Below are 18,574 nucleotides of genomic sequence, written 5' to 3' on the forward strand. Positions count from 1 at the left end.
TGAGGGGGACATTGTATGGAAGATGAAAGATACAGAGGAGAGAAATATTTATGAGATGGGAGATAGAGGAGGAAGAAGCTATATAGAAGGGGGAACTGAAGGGAGAGACAGATAGAAAGGGGAGAAGGGAAGAGAGGGGGCAGGCTCTGTATGGAAATGAGGGGAGCGACAGAAAAGGGAGATATTGATGGAAAGGTAGAGAAAGTGGAGCACTGGACAGAAAAGGGAGAGGAGGCAGATACTGTATGGAAGAGAGGAGAGAGCGGAGCAGATGTTTGGGGGAAGAGACAGAAAAGGGAGATGATGGAAGGGAAATAAAGGGGAGATATAGGGGGCAAACACTGTATAGAAGAAGGGGGAGAGAAAGAAGGCAGAATTAATGAAAGCCTGGGAATAAGGGGATGAAAAATGGGAGAGCCAGGGTGAGAGAAAAACAGAAAGTTGCAGGTAGACCCAGTAAAAAGGAGGCAACTTGAAGACTAGGTAGTAAATTATGTTATGTTTGCCAATATCTGTTGTATTGCTGCAAAACATCACTGTTCATATGTCCAACAGGAAGATGCTGGACTGGTGAGCTAGGGCTAACTGGAACCAAGTGTTAAATTACATATTGCTTTAATATGTTGTATTTTTGGCATGTATTAATTTGGATTTTTTTAAATGTAATTCTCTGGCATATATACAGTGTGCATAATGCCATCAGTGACAGCTACTGGGGAGGCAGCTGGTAGATAGAAGGTAGATAGAAGGTAGCTGGTAGATCCTTCCTTTTTGTGTTCAGAAGTGCCCCTACTGTCCCTCCCCCTCACTTTTATTTTTTTGCTCCCTTTAAGCTGTGCTAAGCACCTAGTAGAAAGGAGCATGGCTAATGGAATTCGTTCCAACTTCCCTGCAAGTGTTTATGTATATGTATGTGTGCATGTCTGTATCTGTAAGAAGTGCTCACAAGGTAATGTAATAAAAATTTTTGCTCACATTAACTCAGCCCTTTGCGCACAAAGAGAAGCTTTTGCTCACATCAATTCAGCCCTTAGAGAGAACACTGCCCTTGAGCAAGGCTACTAACACCCCACTCCCCACCCCAACTGAGAACCACAAGCCTCAGCAATCAGTATCTTCCAAGTACTGAGGCTTATGCACCTCATCTTTTTTCCTCTTTTCTCTCCTTTATTGGTTGGTTTTTTGTTTGTAAATCTTTAAATGACAGCCACAATAAAACTACCCGACAGAGACAGGGAGCCAGCAGAGAATATTATGGTTTAGAAATGCAAGTATGTTAGTTTAAAATCTAGTCAAACCAAATGGAAGGTTGCACATCCAATACAGTGGCTATACTTATCAGACACCCATTTTCTGCCTTTGGAAAGAAATGCAGATCACCTTCAGCTTAAATTTAATTTCAAGAAGGCAAATAGATTTCCTCTTTGAAAGTAGGGAACAAGATGAAGAACTAGGACTCACTGAGTGGTGCATTAATATGATCAATGGAGGCTATTACATGAATATTGGGAATAGATGCCAATTGGCCAAGAATTTGCTGGCTTTTATCCCCTCTCAGCATTTGGCTGTCCAAGTTGTGGATGAGCAGATGGAGCTCCAAGGAAGGATCTATAAAAAAAACAAAAACGCATACACATCACTACCGATACAGGCAAGGAGGACTGGATGACTATTACTTCCAGATTTAACATGTAATCCATTTCCTTTCCAAGGGCTGTGAACTTTCTATAGCTGCCACATGAATTATTTTTGACCCTATAAACATTTACGGTAAGTATATTTAATGAAAATCTAGTACATAGGTACACTTTTTTTTTTTTAACTCAATCATACACAGACACACACACCATCCACCTTTCTCCAGCTTACCCTTATGGTACACACATAAACATACCATCGTCTCCCATCCACCTCCCCTATGGCTCACACATACACATCCCTATGCATGCGCACATACACATATACCATCCACTTTTCTCTTGCACCCCCTTTTTGGATTGCTTACAATTGTATGCTGTACTTCAAGCTGGTAGCGCTCCAATTTCCAATTCACAGTCATTTGGATGCTTTCTAGCATATTTGAACCTTGTGGTAGAATTAGATTGGACCCCAGAAGCAGGTTATTCATGACTGAAACACAGACCGTGTCAGGTCCACACCACTAAATTTTCCACTGTATATTATATGGATTCACCAATTGCTCTGCATCACTTTTATTTGTGAAGACTTTTTATTAATAAACTTTTAGATCAAGATCATCAATTCCAGAGTTTTGTTTTTTTGTTTGGGTTTCATTGCTTTCTGTGGAACAATTTGGTGATTTTTTTTGGCTTGTTTTTGGACCCCCATAGTATGCCCAACTCCATCTACCTTTCTCCAGCCATCTCCCTTCCAATGGCATGCAAACACACATCATCCATTCTTCTCCGGCCTCTCCTTGACACAGACCAGCCTATCCTTTCTCCAGCCTACTTCCTCTGATGGCACACAGAACCCCATTCATCTTGCTCTAGCCCTCCCTCCATGGCATATACAACTCTATCCATCTTTTTTCAGTCCTCCATCCCCTGCTATGGCATATACATATTCCGCATACACATTCTCAGCCCCCATTCACCTTTCTTCAGCCTTCTACCCCCCCTTCCATGGCATACGCCATCCCATGCACCTTCCTTCAATCATTCTCCCTCCTCCCTGAAGGCATGACAAGAAGCTTAAAGGAAGAGTCAAAACAGCCTATAAAGAATTCTATTCTAGACATGAAGAATTCCGTGCAAATTCTGCATTGTACAGTTGTGCAGAATTCTCCCAGAAACAATACATACAAATGCTTATCAAATTCAAAGCCTGGTCTACCCAGTTTGTTTAGGATAAACCAGCTACTGTAATCCAAACTACAGCAGTCCCATGATTTGAAATCTAGCTCTCTTCACTCTTGTCTTACCTTCTTTAAATGCTTTAACAATGAAATCCAGCTGATCAAGAGGGTTGTGGAAGCCCCCCATGTGATTTAACACTTCCTCAATTATAGTGCACAAAATCTGCAATGAAAAAATAGAATCAGTAGAACATGGAGACCTTGCCTCCTGCTAATTTCAATATAAAATTTGTTGGTTTTTTTTTAAGAGTTTAATCTCTAATTAATTTCAACAGAAAGCAAATACTGGGACCTGTGCTGTTTAATATATTTTCATAAATGACCTGGAAACAGTAGTAATGAATGATGTAATTAAATTTGCTGATCACACTGAAATATTCAAAGTTCTTAAACTGTAGAAGATTTTAACGATTTGCAGAATAATTTAACGTGCACAACTGCAAAGTGATTAACATAGAGGAAAATAATCTCGAGCACAAGAGAAACTCGTCCTCCTACAAACTTGACTCCTTCCCTGATAACACTAATGTTCTTCATCTGCTCCAAAGCAGGCTTTTGTAATGTTGCAAAAATTAGGCACCAATTAGATGCCTAACCTTTGATGCTTGAATGAAGTTAAGCTTCAAAAGACTTAGGGCCTCTTCTATTAAACTGCGCTAGCAGTTTCTAGCATGGAGAGCCACGCTGCTCCCGACGCTCATAGAGTTCCTAAGAGCGTCGGGAGCAGTGCAGCTCTCTGCGCTAGAAACTGCTATCGCAGTTTCATAGAAGAGGGGGTTAGTGTACCTAGGCACTATTCTACAATTTGCATCTACTGTACATGTTCTAGCACAGTGTTCTTTAACCACCGGTCCATGGACCCAGTGCCGGTCCACAGAAATTTCCTGCCGGTCCACAGGACCAGCACGTGCATCAGGCCCAAAACAGTGTTCTTCAACTGCCAGTCCACGGTGTGATCGATGCGGTGTTATCTTTGAGCCAGCTCCCTCTTCCTAACTGATTCAGTGTACAAAGCCACAGGCAGTGGCTCCTACGGGCATCCTGTGCCTGAACCGGAAGCCTTCTCTCTGACGTTGCAACGTCAGAGGGAAGGCTTCCAGATGAGGCACGGGACATCTAAGGTCCAATTAGTACTATTATGGGGGCGGGATCTGGGGTGGAGATTGGGTAGAGATGGGGGGGGGTCTGGCCCACGACTTAGCCCCATGTTCTTCAACCGCCGGTCCACGGACTGATGCCGGTCCACAGAATAATTCTTATATTTCTGCCGGTCCATAGGTGTAAAAAAGTTGAAAAACATTGTTCTAGCATATAACTGCATTCGTATGGGAGAGGCATAGGTGTGTCATGGGCATTCCAACTATTTAAGGGTACACTTTATTGAATACTGATCAGTTAGGTGCCTAATTGCTGCATTTAGGCAAACCCATTTATACCTACTATAAAATAAACATAAGCAGTGGAGTCTAAATTTAGGCACCTAATTACTGACATGCTAGTATTCTATAACAAATTTGCTATTATAGTATACTAGCTTAGTATTTTGGGTGTCTTTTAGTGCACTTTATAGAATTGCCCCCTTATTGCATTAGGAAGTCATGCAGTACACATCAGTGCATAGTTCTAATTGTTTTTAATTTGGAAAAATAAATGTTCACCCACCCACCCTCCCTCTTACTGTTTAGAAACCATTCCTACTGCATCCCGATAGATTGATTAAAGCTTGAACAGTATCATACAAAGTAGGTGTGGCAACAATAAATGAATACATGTCATTTGTTTAAAAGATTTACAAAAATATTATAAATAGGTATTTTTAATTTTAGATTTTAACCAATAAAAACAACCTTGATGAAAAAAAAAAAAAGTTTGAAAGTTATCAATCACTACTTCCACTACTACATATAGTATCTTTAGGAAAGAACTAAAAACCACCTTGTTTAAGAAATTTATAACCTAACCAGACTTCTCCCCTAAAATCGGAGCCTCCTCCCATCCCAAGGAGTCCGTCTACCCTCTTCTGCCAAAATTTCTATCTTTAATTGTTACCAGTTTTTCCCACTGGTGCCCGTCCTTCGTTCAAATGTACCAAGTTAACAACTTACTTCTCATCAACATCTTATGTTATCTTTTTCACCTTCGCAGTCTTGTAACTCAAAGCGCAATCTCCTTTCTCTTCTCCTACTTATGCTCTGAATATCGTCGACTGTATAATGCTACTCATTGTGAAATCGTGTAATACACAGACCCTGTAACTCTCTTGTTACTATCACTAGATGTTCAATGCTATACTCTGTAATTCGCTGTCTGTACAGTTTCTCTTCATTGTAAACCGCCTAGAAGTCGCAAGATTGTTGGCGGTATATAAGAATAAAGTTATTATTATTATTATTACTCTGTCAACCCTCTCCTTTCCTACTTTGTATGCTCTACTTTGGTTTTCTATCTTTTCTATGATAATGTCCCAAACACACAAATTTATATCTGACTTAACCAGAAAAGGTACCTAGCAATAATAGCTATGCCACAAAAATCTCAACATAGTAACATAATAGATGATAGCAGATAAAGACCCAAATGGTCCATCCAGTCTGCCCAACCTGATTCAATTTAAATTTTTTTTTTTTTAGCTATTTCTGGCCAAGAATCCAAAGCTCTACACGGTACTGTGCTTGGGTTCCAACTGCCGAAATCTCCATTAAAACCTACTCCAGCCCATCTACACCCTCCAAGCCATTGAAGCCCTCCCCAACCTATCCTCCACCAAACGGCCATACACAGACACAGACCGTGCAAGTCTGCCCAGTACTGGCCTTAGTTCAATCCTATATAATAAAACTCTAAGCGCCCATGCGCACTTAGGGTTTCGTGTTCCCTGCCGCTGTGGTGTGTAATCCGTGGCCGTGTTCCATTTTAGAACCCGGCGGCAGGGAACATTCTGGCCACTCCCCTCCTCCCGCCCTCACTCACCATTTGGAAACCAGGCAAGCTCTCTCCCTGCCCGAGTCCTTGGCAGAGAATACACCTCCGGCCCTCACTTGCCGCAGCTGCCGATCCTCCTCTTCAGAGCAGCCTGTCCCGCCCTCACTCGCCGCTGCCGCCGATGCTAATCCTCCTCTAAAGAGCAGCCTGCGATGGTGGCCGGCTTTAGCGAACCTCGCAGGCCACTCTCCAACCTCGGTAGCACATTCCCTCTGATGCACGGGATCGCGTCAGAGGGAACATGCTATCAAGTTGGAGAGCGGCCTGCGAGGTTTGCTAAAGCCGGCCACCACGATCGCAGGCTGCTTTGAAGAGGAGCTGGCCAGAAGACGCCGGGATGGAGGGAAGGTAAGAAGCGGATCAATACTGGGGGCCAGGGGGAGAGGGAAAGGGGGCTGCTTTGGGGGGAGGGGTGTGCTGGGAGAAGACAGAAGGGGCCATAGAGAGATAGGGAGAGGTAAAGGGGGCTGCTTTTGGGGTGAGGTGTGCTGGGGACAGACAGCTTTGCTCTGGGGGGAAGACAGAAGGGGCCATGGAGATACAGGGAGAGGGGAAAGGGGGCTGCTTTGGGGGGAGAGGTGTGCTGGGGGGAGACAGAAGGAGCCATGGAGAGATAGGGAGAGGGAAAGAGGGCTGCTTTGGGGGAGAGGGGAGCTGGGGACAGACAGCTTTGCTCTGGGGGGGAAGACAGAAGAGGGCCATGGAGAGACCGTTAGGAAGAGGGAAAGGGGGCTGCTTTGGGGGGAGGGGTGCTGGGGACAGACAGCTTTGCTCTGTGGGAGGGAAGACAGAAGAGGGCCATGGAGAGACCGTTAGGGAGAGGGAAAGGGGGCTGCTTTGGGGGGAGGTGTGTGCTGGGGCAGACAGCTTTGCTCAGGGGGGGGGGAAAACAGAAGGACACAGACAGCGGCCAAGGAGAGAGAGATAAAGAAACACAGACAGACAGACACATCTATTCTAGCACCCGTTAATGTAACGGGCTTAAAGACTAGTATTTAATATTATTTTCTGATTCTAGATCCTCTGTGTTCATACCACCCTTCTTTGAACTCAGTCACAGTTTTACTCTCCACCACCTCTCTCGGGAGCGCATTCCAAGCATCCACCACCTTCTCCATAAAGTAGAACTTCCTAACATTGCCTTTGAATCAACCACCCCTCAACCTCAAATTATATCCTCTGGTTTTACCATTTTCCTTTCTCTGGAAAAGATTTTGTTCTATGTTAATACCCTTCAAGTATTTGAATGTCTGAATCATATCTCCCCTGTCCCTCCTTTCCTCTAGGGTATACATATTCAGGGCTTCCAGTCTCTCCTCATATGTCTTCTGGCACAAGCCTCCTATCATTTTCGTCGCCCTCCTCTGGACCATTTCAAGTCTTCTTATGTCCTTCGCCAGATACGGTCTCCAAAACTGAACACAATACTCCAAGTGAGGCCTTACCAATGACCTGTATAGGGGCATCAACACCTTCTTCCTTCTACTAGCTACGCCTCTCTTTATACAGCCCAGCATCTTTCTGGCAGCAGCCACTGCCTTGTCACACTGTTTTTTCGCCTTTAGATCTTCGGACACTATCACCTCAAGGTCCCTCTCCCCGTCCGTGCATATCAGTTTCTCACCTCCCAGCATATATGGTTCCTTCCGATTATTAATCCCCAAATGCATTACTCTGCATTTCTTTGCATTGAATTTTAGTTGCCAGGCATTAGATCATTCCTCTAACTTTTGCAGATCCTTTTTCATATTTTCCACTCCCTCTTCGGTGTCTACTCTGTTACAAATCTTGGTATCATCTGCAAAAAGGCACACTTTTCCTTCTAATCCTTCAGCAATGTCACTCATAAACATATTGAACAGGATTGGCCCCAGCACCGAACCCTGAGGGACTCCACTACTCACCTTTCCTTCCTCCGAGCGACTTCCATTAACCATCACCCTCTAGCGTCTGTCCGACAGCCAGTTTCTAACCCAGTTCACCACTTTGGGTCCTAACTTCAGCCCTTCAAGTTTGTTCAACAGTCTCCTATGAGGAACTGAATCAAAGGCATTGCTGAAATCTAAGTAAATTACATCTAGCATATGCCCTTGATCCAGCTCTCAGGTCACCCAATCAAAAAATTCAATCAGGTTTGTTTGGCACAATTTACCTTTTCTAAAGCCATGTTGCCTCGGATCCTGTAACCCATTAGATTCAAGAAGTACACTATCCTTTCTTTCAGCAACACTTCCATTATTTTTCCAACAACTGAAGTGAGGCTCACCGGCCTGTAGTTTCCTGCTTCATCCCTTTTCCGCTCTCCTCTAATCCCCAGGTACCACTCTCATCTCCAGAGATTTGTTGAACAAGTCTTTAATAGGACTCGCCAGAACCTCTCTGAGCTCCCTTAGTATCCTGGGATGGATCCCGTCTGGTCCCATTGCTTTGTCCACCTTCAGTTTTTCAAGTTGCTCATAAACACTCTTTGTGCTTTCAAAAAATAAAATCCCTGGTTAACTAGAAAACAAATCCTTTAATTTACAATTTATGAACATCTAAATACAGAGCCCTAAAATAGCTTTGTGGTATAACTGAAGAACTAAGAATAAGATCAAAAGAAAGAACAGAAAAAAAGGGCTATGTGCAATTCCATTACTTTAATTCACTTATGACATGCCCATAAAATGAAACACTTGGAAATGCTTTCTAATTTTATTTTTCTAAACCCTCAGAGGGGCATAATAAAAAAAACCAAACAAACACGTCTAAGTCCTCTTTTGGCCTAAGGCCCTAAATGTTGAAAGTAGAAGCAGGGAAAATGTCCATTCTCAAAGAAAATGTCCAAAAGGAGGGGTTTTTTTTATTTTTTATTAAATAATGGCCTGCCTCTACGTTCAGCTGTTTAAACACCCAGACTACTACTATGTCTACACTTAAGACATATAATAAACCAAAGAAAAGCCCAAGTCCCAAACACTGAAAGCCAAGCCTTTTAGGCGAAGGAGGAGCCAAGTCCTTCACCTAAAAGCTGGATTCTGTAACCTGTGTCTGTCAAAAAAGAACACTAGTTATAGAATCCATAGTCATGAACAAAAACACCACAACACATACACACACACTGTGATAGGCAGACTGTGCCTGCTAGATCTGGCTCTAGGGTTAGACCTGTATCAAAAGCAGACAGTTCTCAACCAGTTCAGATTAAACCCCAGTTTAGCATTTTGCCTGACGTTCCTTCTGTAACCAGTAGAGGGAGCCCTGGGACTAAGCAGCAGTTTTCCCTTCCCCCACACAATCCCAGAGGCAGGAACCGGATATCCTCTACACCTGAGGGTTTGGGGCGTGGTTGGCAGCTCCTAAACCAGAGGTCTGACCTGCTGGAGAGACAGAGGGAGAAATTGAGGGAACAGGGACAGCTGCAAAGCCCAGGGCTGGGAGCTCTGCAAGGCTGTTCTTCACCTGAATGTATGGAGATTACAGAGGCTGGAGCAGAGCTACCTTCTGACCCTTTTGAAGAATCCCAAGCCATGGAGCTGGAGCCAATTACTGAGGTACCTAACAGTGTTCAGCCCATGGAAATATGCTGGTCCAAGGCAAGTGTTTAAAACTCTTAAGTGGAATACAAATATCCGGGTTTGGCTGGTTGGACTATATTTGAAACTGTGCCTTGTCAGTCTTGCTAAGTTTAAAGCAGGATAGGATTCTTTTGACAAGGGCTGTGCTGGACTTATCCTGTTGTGGATTAGTTCTTCTTTTCTTCCTTTTTGAAGTTTGGCTATTTTGTATCTAAGGTGGTGGGGTTTGCCCCACGTTCATGCGGTGGGATCGAGGGCCAAATCTTGGCAAATTATCACCACGTGGAGCACGCCATCTTGCCCAGCACTACTGCTGCTGGAGGAATCAGTGCTCGTACACTGATACAAGCAAAAATCTTCCTGAGGAAAGTAAAGACTTATGTTTTGGACTATTTTTGGTTTGAGTGAAACCTTACTGACTGGAACTCTTGATTATATAAAGAATCCATTTTTGGCTAGAAAGATAAGGTTTCTTGCTTTTGGGTTTAAAACCCTTTGAAGTTTTTGTACAGCAATAGGACTTTTAAGCTATGCCAAACCTTATGTTTTGGTACTTTATTATTTGTTGCTGAATCCTGACAAAGTATATGTTTGGCTTATTTGAGGACTGGTTTAAGAACATAAGAGTGAAGCAAATTTTTTATTTTGTTCTGAAGAATAAATCCAATCTGGGTTTTGATTTTCACCTTCCTAGTTTGTATGTGTTTCTTCCACTAAACCTGACTTTCTTTTTCCTTGTGTTGCCCTCCGCAGCACACAAGAGTATTTCCTTGTCCCAGCGGCCCGGGACCCATTGCCCTGAGCCCGCTGGTGACAAACGTGGTATCACTCATGGGATTTCATGTTTACTGCCTTCAGTGAGGGACTGCGAAGGGAAGAACACAAAACCAGAATTAAAGTTTTTTTTGTTTTGATTATGCATTGCTGAGTTTATTACACCTGTAAGAGTGGACTGTGGACGGAACTACAGCAGTCTAATCGTCAGCTGTGGGAGTGACCAGGCCTGTGAAGTTCGTGGAAGAAGGACTGAGGAACCGGACCGAAGCGAGCACAGCTGAATTCCAGTGCGCCAAGCCCAGTTACCGATACTCTAAGGCTCAGACTCATCAGTCTGTCGGGTAAGAGTACCCTGGGGACAGCTGGTAGAGGATAAGGGTTTGGTAAAGGCTCTCGTTGGCGGAGGTTAGGTTTAGCTGGTGGGAGTGGGCCAAGGGGGGAAAAAAAAAAAGGGCCACACTTGGGTTTTCTTTTCTTGTTTTTTTTTCTTCCAGGCTTTACATAGTTACATAGTAGATGACGGCAGATAAAGACCCAAATGGTCCATCCAGTCTGCCCAACCTGATTCAATTTAAATTTTTAATTTTTTCTTCTTAGCTATTTCTGGGCAAGAATCCAAAGCTTTACCCTGCACTGTGCTTGGGTTCCAACTGCCGAAATCTCTGTTAAGACTTACTCCAGCCCATCTATACCCTCCCAGCCATTGAAGCCCTCCCCAGCCCATCCTCCACCAAACGGCCATATACAGACACAGACCGTGCAAGTCTGCCCAGTACTGGCCTTAGTTCAATATTTAATATTATTTTCTGATTCTAAATCCTCTGTGTTCATCCTACGCTTCTTTGAACTCAGTCACAGTTTTACTCTCCACCACCTCTCTCGGGAGCGTATTCCAGGCATTCACTACCCTCTCTGTAAAGTAGAATTTCCTAACATTGCCTTTGAATCTACCACCCCTCAACCTCAAATTATGTCCTCTGGTTTTACCATTTTCCTTTCTCTGAAAAAGATTTTGTTCTACGTTAATACCCTTCAAGTATTTGAACGTCTGAATCATATCTCCCCTGTCTCTCCTTTCCTCTAGGGTATACATATTCAGGGCTTACAGTCTCTCCTCATACGTCTTCTGGCGCAAGCCTCCTATCATTTTCGTCGTCCTCCTCTGGACCACCTCAAGTCTTCTTACGTCCTTCGTCAGATACGGTCTCCAAAATTGAACACAATGCTCCAAGTGGGGCCTTATAAATGACCTGTACAGGGGCATCAACACCTTCTTCCTTCTACTGACTACGCTTCTATACAGCCCAGCATCCTTCTGGCAGCAGCCACTGCCTTATCACACTTTTTTTTCACCTTTAGGTCTTCGGACACTATCACCCCAAGGTCCCTCTCCCCGTCCGTGCATATCAGCTTCTCTCCTCCCAGCATATACGGTTCCTTCCTATTATTAATCCCCAAATGCATTACTCTGCATTTCTTTGCATTGAATTAGTTGCCAGGCATTAGATCATTCCTCTAACTTTTGCAGATCCTTTTTCATATTTTCCACTCCCTCTTCGGTGTCTACTCTGTTACAAATCTTGGTATCATCTGCAAAAAGGCACACTTTTCCTTCTAACTCTTCAGCAATGTCACTCACAAATATATTGAACAGGATTGGCCCCAGCACCGATCCCTGAGGGACTCCACTACTCACCTTTCCTTCCTTCGAGCAACTTCCATTAACCACTACCCTATGGCGTCTGTCCGACAGCCAGTTTCTGACCCAGTTTACCACTTTGGGTCCTAACTTCAGCCCTTCAAGTTTGTTCAACAGCCTCCTATGTATCAAAGGCTTTGCTGAAATCCAAATAAATTACATCTAGCATATGTCCTCGATCCAGCTCTCTGGTCACCCAATCAAAAAATTCAATCAGGTTTGTTTGGCACGATTTACCTTTTGTAAAGCCATGTTGCCTCGGATCCTGTAACCCATTAGATTCAAGGAAGTACACTATCCTTTCTTTCAGCAAAACTTCCATTATTTTTCCAACAACTGAAGTGAGGCTCACCGGCCTGTAGTTTCCTGCTTCATTCCTGTGACCACTTTTATGAATAGGGACCACATCCGCTCTCCTCCAATCCCCAGGAATCACTCCCGTCTCCAGAGATTTGTTGAACAAGTCTTTAATAGGACTCGCCAGAACCTCTCTGAGCTCCCATCGTATCCTGGGATGGATCCCGTCTGGTCCCATCGCTTGGTCCACCTTCAGTTTTTCAAGTTGCTCATAAACACCCTCCTCCATGAATGGCGCAGAATCTACTCCATTTTCTCGTGTAGCTATGCTAGACAATCTCGGTCCTTCTCCAGGATTTTCTTCTGTGAACACAGAACAGAAGTATTTATATATATATATATATATATATATATATATATATATATATATATATATATATCTTTGATATGGATCTCCAACAGCTATTCACCCTTTTGGCTTCCGAGAGATAGAAGCAAACCGAAGACCTGAAGGTTGTGCTGCAAAGCAACCAGGACCTCTGGCATGCAAGTCAGGCAGAGACCGGTCGGAAGCATGACGAATTGATTCAGGCTATGGGTGACCAGACGCAAACATTAGCCCAGTTGTTCCAAGGGACTAGTGGAATCGGCGCTGGGTTACCAGCACCCGTGGGAGCTCCGGTAGGACCATCTTTATTTAATACTATGCAAGTGTGTAAAATGGGTACAACTGATGCTCCAGATGACTTTCTTTTGGCATTTGAGAGAATGGCGGTAGTGACCGGATGGCCTGAGCAACAGTGGGCGACGAGACTGATCCCGTGCCTTGCAGGAACAGCGCTCACGGCGTATCAGACTCTCAGTCCTGAGCTAGCCAGCAATTATAGGGCCATAAAAAATCACATTCTGGACTACCTAGGCTACACTAGAGAACACTATAGGCAGGAGTTCAGGGGTGCCTAAATGGGGGAAAAGGAAAGGCCCAAGGCACTCTTACATCGGCTAAGGAAGTTAGCCGAAAGATGGCTACAACCCTGTCTTGGGGATGCCCAGGCATTGCTCACGGAGTTGTTACATGAGCAGTTTTTGGAGGCCATGCCTAAAAGTTTGAAGGCCTGGATCCAAAGACAGGGTAGTCGCTCCTTAGCCCAGGTGATTGACCTAGCGGAGGCTATTTAGATTCATTGACCACTACCGCACCGGCAGGAGACACGCATGGGAATAGGTGGCCAAGTGGGATGCAAGCAACACAGGCGAGACCCCATAACAAGGCCCGAGAGGGTATATACCAGTCATCGAGGAAGATTCAGGACCCTGCTACACCAGGGAAAGACCACAGCCATATTCAGAGTAAGGGCGGAGGTCGGGTGAATGTGCTAGGCGAGCAGCCCACTTCGGATCTTGCTCAGGGTGGCTACCAGGTCCAGGTGCAGGTTGAGGGCTACCCGATTGTGGCTTTCTTGGACAGTGGGGCTTCCCAGTTCATGATAAAGCACCAAATTTGGTCCAGCATACAGGATGGACAGGAGAAACAAGGTTTAACAGGCCCTAAAGTCTCCATTCGTTGTATACATGGAGACGTTCATGATTACGTGACTCACTGGACGAAGGTCAGGTATGGGGGTAAGGAGGGTTCCCTAGTAGTAGCAGTGGTTCCTGGGGCCCCGTATGATATGATCCTAGGACGGGATTGGGAGGGCTGGCCAGGAGTTTGGAACACTGAACAGGCGCTAGTCAGCACCCGTGCCCAAAGCCTTAAAGAAGGAACTTCCGAAGAAAACTTGGGACAGATATTCCCCTTTCAGGGAGAGATTTTTCAGAAGGGTACTACCAGAGGCCCACGTCCATCCAAGGCTCAGCTGAAAAGGCAGAAATGGCAAAGGAGGCAGGCCCTAGCTCACTCGGCGCAGCAGAGGGAGGTCCCGTCTATACCCGAGCAAGTGCTGCAGACTTTTCCATCTTTTCAAGCTGAGCAGAAGGCGGATCCCACTTTGCGGGCAGTGTGGCAACAAGTGGGGGCGACCCATAAAGGAGGGGGTGACATGAAGGTTAAAAGAGGATTATTGTATCAGATTAGATCCGAGGCAGGTCAGAATGACAGGATAGAACAATTGGTGGTCCCTCAAGGTTTTAGGACTTTCGTCTTACAAATGGCTCACGACCATCCATTGGCAGGGCATAAGGGAGTAGAAGCCACCGAGACCCAGATTCTACAAAGATTCTTCTGGCAGGCTTACGGCAGGAGTTGGTACAATTCTGTGCCTCTTGCCTTACATGTCAAAAGTTATCTATAAAAAACCTCTTCGAGCCCCATTGATCCCCATTCCCTGGGTAGAGGAGCCCTTGGGTAGGTGGGCTATGGATATTGTAGGTCCGCTGGAGAAAACTCCACGGGGCTACCAGTATATTTTAGTGGTCATGGACATTGACATGCCAGCAGGGGAGAGCCAACGGAGGAGGGCTGCAGTCCGGCCATCGGACCAACGGTCGGCTTGGGGGGCCCGTTCCAGTAGGGCACCCGACACTGTCTTCGCTCCTCCCTCATTCCAGCAGGGGAGAGTCGACGGAGGAGGGCTGCAGTCCGGCCATCGGACCAATGGTTGGCTCGGGGGGCCGTTCAAGTTGGACTTCAATTTTGACTGTTTTGATTTTATTTTCAATTCTTTTTAGTTTATGATATATTTTTTAATCTCACTTATTGTTTTACCACTTATTTTGTTTTATTTTATCATCCAAATTTCATTTAAATTTCCCCAGAATTCTATTGCTTCAACAGTTCTCCCTCTGCATCTATTCTTATCTCCCCTCTTTTTTCAACCTTTCAAAGTCCTTTAGATCATTGTAGTCTTATTAGAATGTTTATTTTCTTATTTTTCTCATCTATTCTCTATTTTATTTCTTCATTACTCTACTAATTGTCATTTTTTCAGGTACTTTAGTTAGATTGTGAGCCTTCGGGACAGTAAGGGAATTTCTAAGTACCTATTTTACTTATAATTTTAATGCACCCTATTGTCTATTTTTCTGTAAACCGCTTAGAATCCTAACGGAGTTTAGCGGTATATAAGAAATAAATTACATTACATTACATTGCTACCAGATTTCCATGGGCTTTTCCGCTTAGGAGAACTTCTTCCCATAACATCACCAAGGAGTTAGTGGGGTTGTTTTGTTCAGTAGAGTTCCCGAAGGAGGTTCTGACCGACCAAGGGAGTAACCTTGTTTCCCGGGAAATGGAGGCTTTTTGGCAAAGATTTGGTATTAGGCATATCAAGACTGCCGCCTACCATCCCCAGGGAAACGGGTTAGTTGAGCGATTTAATCAATCACTCAAGCTCATGCTCAAGAAAGTAGCGGGGCAGGAACTGACCGATTGGGATCTAATGGTTCCATGGGAGTTATATGCCAGTCGGGAGAAAGTTCAGGTCTCTTCGGAGGTTAGCCTGTTTGAAATGTTGTTTGGTCGGAAGCCCAGGGGGTTATTGGATATCTTGAAAGACCGATGGAATCCTCCCCCTGAATGCAGAACCAATATAATATCTTACTTGAAAGACCTTAGGCAGAGGCTCAGTGAGGTGGTGGAAAAGGGGAGAGCTCACATTGGGAAAAGCCAACTCAAGCAAAAAAACATATTATGAGGGTGGGGGAACGGGTACTGGTGTTGGTCCCCACTGATCCGCATAAGTTCCTCGCTCAGTGGAAGGGTCCGGGAACAGTGGTTCAGCAAGTTAATGAAGTAGATTATAAGGTCCATGATGGTAAAGGCAAGGAACAAGCCTACCACATTAATCTTCTGAAGCCCTGGAAAGAACGCCAAATTTTGATGTTCATTTCCCAAAATTGCGAGGACAATGAGTTTGGGCCCCAGGTGGGGGAGTTTCATGTGACGTCGCAGGTCTGTATAGGGGAGGAACTCACTCCTAGTCAGAAAGAAGAAGTAGAACTGTTGGTGGGGGAGTTTAAAGATGTCTTTTCACCCATTCCAGGTCAAACTACATTGGTCAGTCATGACATCCTGACCCCTCCAGGGAAAATAGTGAGAGTCAAACCCTACAGGCTATCGGAGGAAAAGAAGGGGTTAGTACAGGACTTGGTGGAAGAAATGTTAGCCCTTGGAGTTATCGAACCTTCTCAAAGTCTGTGGGCAAGCCCAATTGTTATCGTGCCCAAGGGGGACGGGTCACCGCTATTTTGCATTGACTTCCGTCAATTAAATACCATCTCTCAATTTGACGCCTTTCCCGTGCCCAGAGTAGAACTGCTGGATAGGTTAGGGCAAGCCCAATACCTGACGACTCTTGATCTTACCAAGGGTTACTGGCAGATCCCGTTGACTGCGGCTGCCAGACCTAAGACAGCATTTAGTTCTCCCCAGGGCCTATTCCAGTTCACTAGGATGCCTTTCGGATTACATGGCGCTGCCGCTTTATGCCAGCACCTAATGGATCAGGTATTAAAAGGGCACCAGGAATATGCGTCGGCCTACCTGGACGATATCATTATCCACTCTCAAACTTGGTCACAACACTTGGTGCAGGTCCAAACAGTTCTACGAGCCCTGAGAGAAGCTGGCCTCACGATTAACCCCAAGAAATGTTGCTTGGGTAGAAAGGAAGTAAAATATTTGGGGTACCGAGTGGGCAGGGGGGTAGTGAAGCCCTTGATAGATAAAGTTCATTGTATCCGGGAGTATCCAGTGCCTGAAACCAAAAGGCAGCTGCGGGGGTTTCTGGGGTTGGTAGGATACTACCGGCGTTTCATTCCCCATTTCGCTACCCGGGCCACTCTGCTGACAGAAATGTTAAAGAATAATAGACCAGATAGATTACAGTGGACTCATGAGGGTCAGGTGGCTTTACATGACTTAAAATCCTGCTTATGCTCGGATCCAGTGTTGGCATCTATAAATTTTTGAAAACCATTTATACTGCAAACCGATGCTTCACAGACAGGGCTAGGAGCAGTATTAAGTCAAGAATTGGAGGGTCTTGAACACCCCGCACTTTATTTAAGTCGCAAGTTACATGTCAATGAGAGGCATTATGCTACGGTGGAGCTGGAATGCTTAGCGGCCAAATGGGCTATGCAAAGTCTAGAACACTATCTGGAGGGCCAAGAATTTACTCTAGTCACCGACCATGCCACATTGAACTGGCTTAATCTAATGCGGAATAATAATGCTAGGCTCACGAGATGGTACTTGGCCCTCCAAACGTTTCGCTACAAGACTGTGCATAGGCCGGGTCGTTTACACACTAACGCTGACGCCTTGTTTCGATTAGAAGAGAAGGGTCCTGACAAACAGAAAGCCACTCCTAGCAGTCATTTAAGAGGGGGGTATCTGATAGGCAGACTGTGCCTGCTAGGTCTGGCTCTAGGGTTAGACCTGTATCAAAATCAGACAGTTCCCAACCTGCTCAGGTTAAACCCCAGTTTAGCATATTGTGCCTGACGTTCCTTCTGTAACCAGTAGAGGGAGCCCTGGGGCTAAGCAGCAGTTTTCCCTTCCCCCACGCAATCCCAGAGGAAGGAACCGGATATCCTCTACACCTGAGGGTTAGGGCGTGGTTGGCAGCTCCTAAACCAGAGGTCTGACCTGCTGGAGAGACAGAGGGAGAGATTGAGGGAACAGGGGCAGCTGCAAAGCCCAGGGCTGGGAGCTCTGCAAGGCTGTTCTTCACCTGAATGTATGGAGATTACAGAGGCTGGAGCAGAGCTACCTTCTGACCCTTTTGAAGAATCCCAAGCCATGGAACTGGAGCCAGAGCCAATTACTGAGGTACCTAACGGTATTCAGCCCATGGAAATATGCTGGTCCAAGACAAGTGTTTAAAACTCTTAAGTGGATTACAAATATCCGGGTTTTGGCTGGTTGGACAATTTTTGAAACTGTGTCTTGTCAGTCTTGCTAAGTTTAAAGCAGTAATAAACAAAAAGATAGACTGGTAAAACTTAAGGTTTAAGATACCAAAAGTATTTGTGTACTCTCAGATACCCGTCTCTTAGATCAACGAAGTTTTCACTAAGGTTGTATATACGGGTTCAGATATCAATCATTGAGTACCAAAATTGCAAATAATATTGTGAAGTGCTATAAAGTGCTAAATAAACTCAAAATAAGTATGAAAATAAATCTGTTGCACTTATCTTAATGCACCCAATACACCCTACGGGACCCGTTTCACCCGAATTGGGCTTCTTCAGGGGTCAAATTTCTGAAAATAAATACATAAATGAAGAAAAATATTAGAATTTTCTTAAACCTTTAAGAATGAAACATGTGAACGTGCCTACGATAATAAAATCTTAAAATATATATGAATAAACTTACTTGTGTTGTCTCGAGTTTACAAGACAAAAAATGGCGCTTTTGCATCGAAGACG

At 44.7% G+C, this 18,574-nt stretch overlaps 1 protein-coding gene across 4 annotated transcripts in view; it reads right to left on the minus strand.

Annotated features, from left to right (window-relative positions):
- Positions 1-18,574, minus strand: part of ORC2 (origin recognition complex subunit 2) — a 157,923-nt gene that overhangs the window by 33,927 nt on the left and 105,422 nt on the right. For all 4 annotated transcript variants that reach the window (XM_033945473.1, XM_033945474.1, XM_033945472.1 and 1 more), the window contains exons 12-13: positions 2,945-3,041; positions 1,462-1,608 (exon numbers count right to left, since the gene is read on the minus strand). In XM_033945473.1, coding sequence (XP_033801364.1) covers positions 1,462-1,608; positions 2,945-3,041 — 244 coding nt within the window. The remainder of the gene's footprint in view (positions 1-1,461; positions 1,609-2,944; positions 3,042-18,574) is intronic.

The sequence above is a fragment of the Geotrypetes seraphini genome, chromosome 5 (genome assembly GCF_902459505.1).
Source record: "Geotrypetes seraphini chromosome 5, aGeoSer1.1, whole genome shotgun sequence".
In the NCBI taxonomy this organism is placed as follows: Eukaryota; Metazoa; Chordata; class Amphibia; order Gymnophiona; family Dermophiidae; genus Geotrypetes; species Geotrypetes seraphini.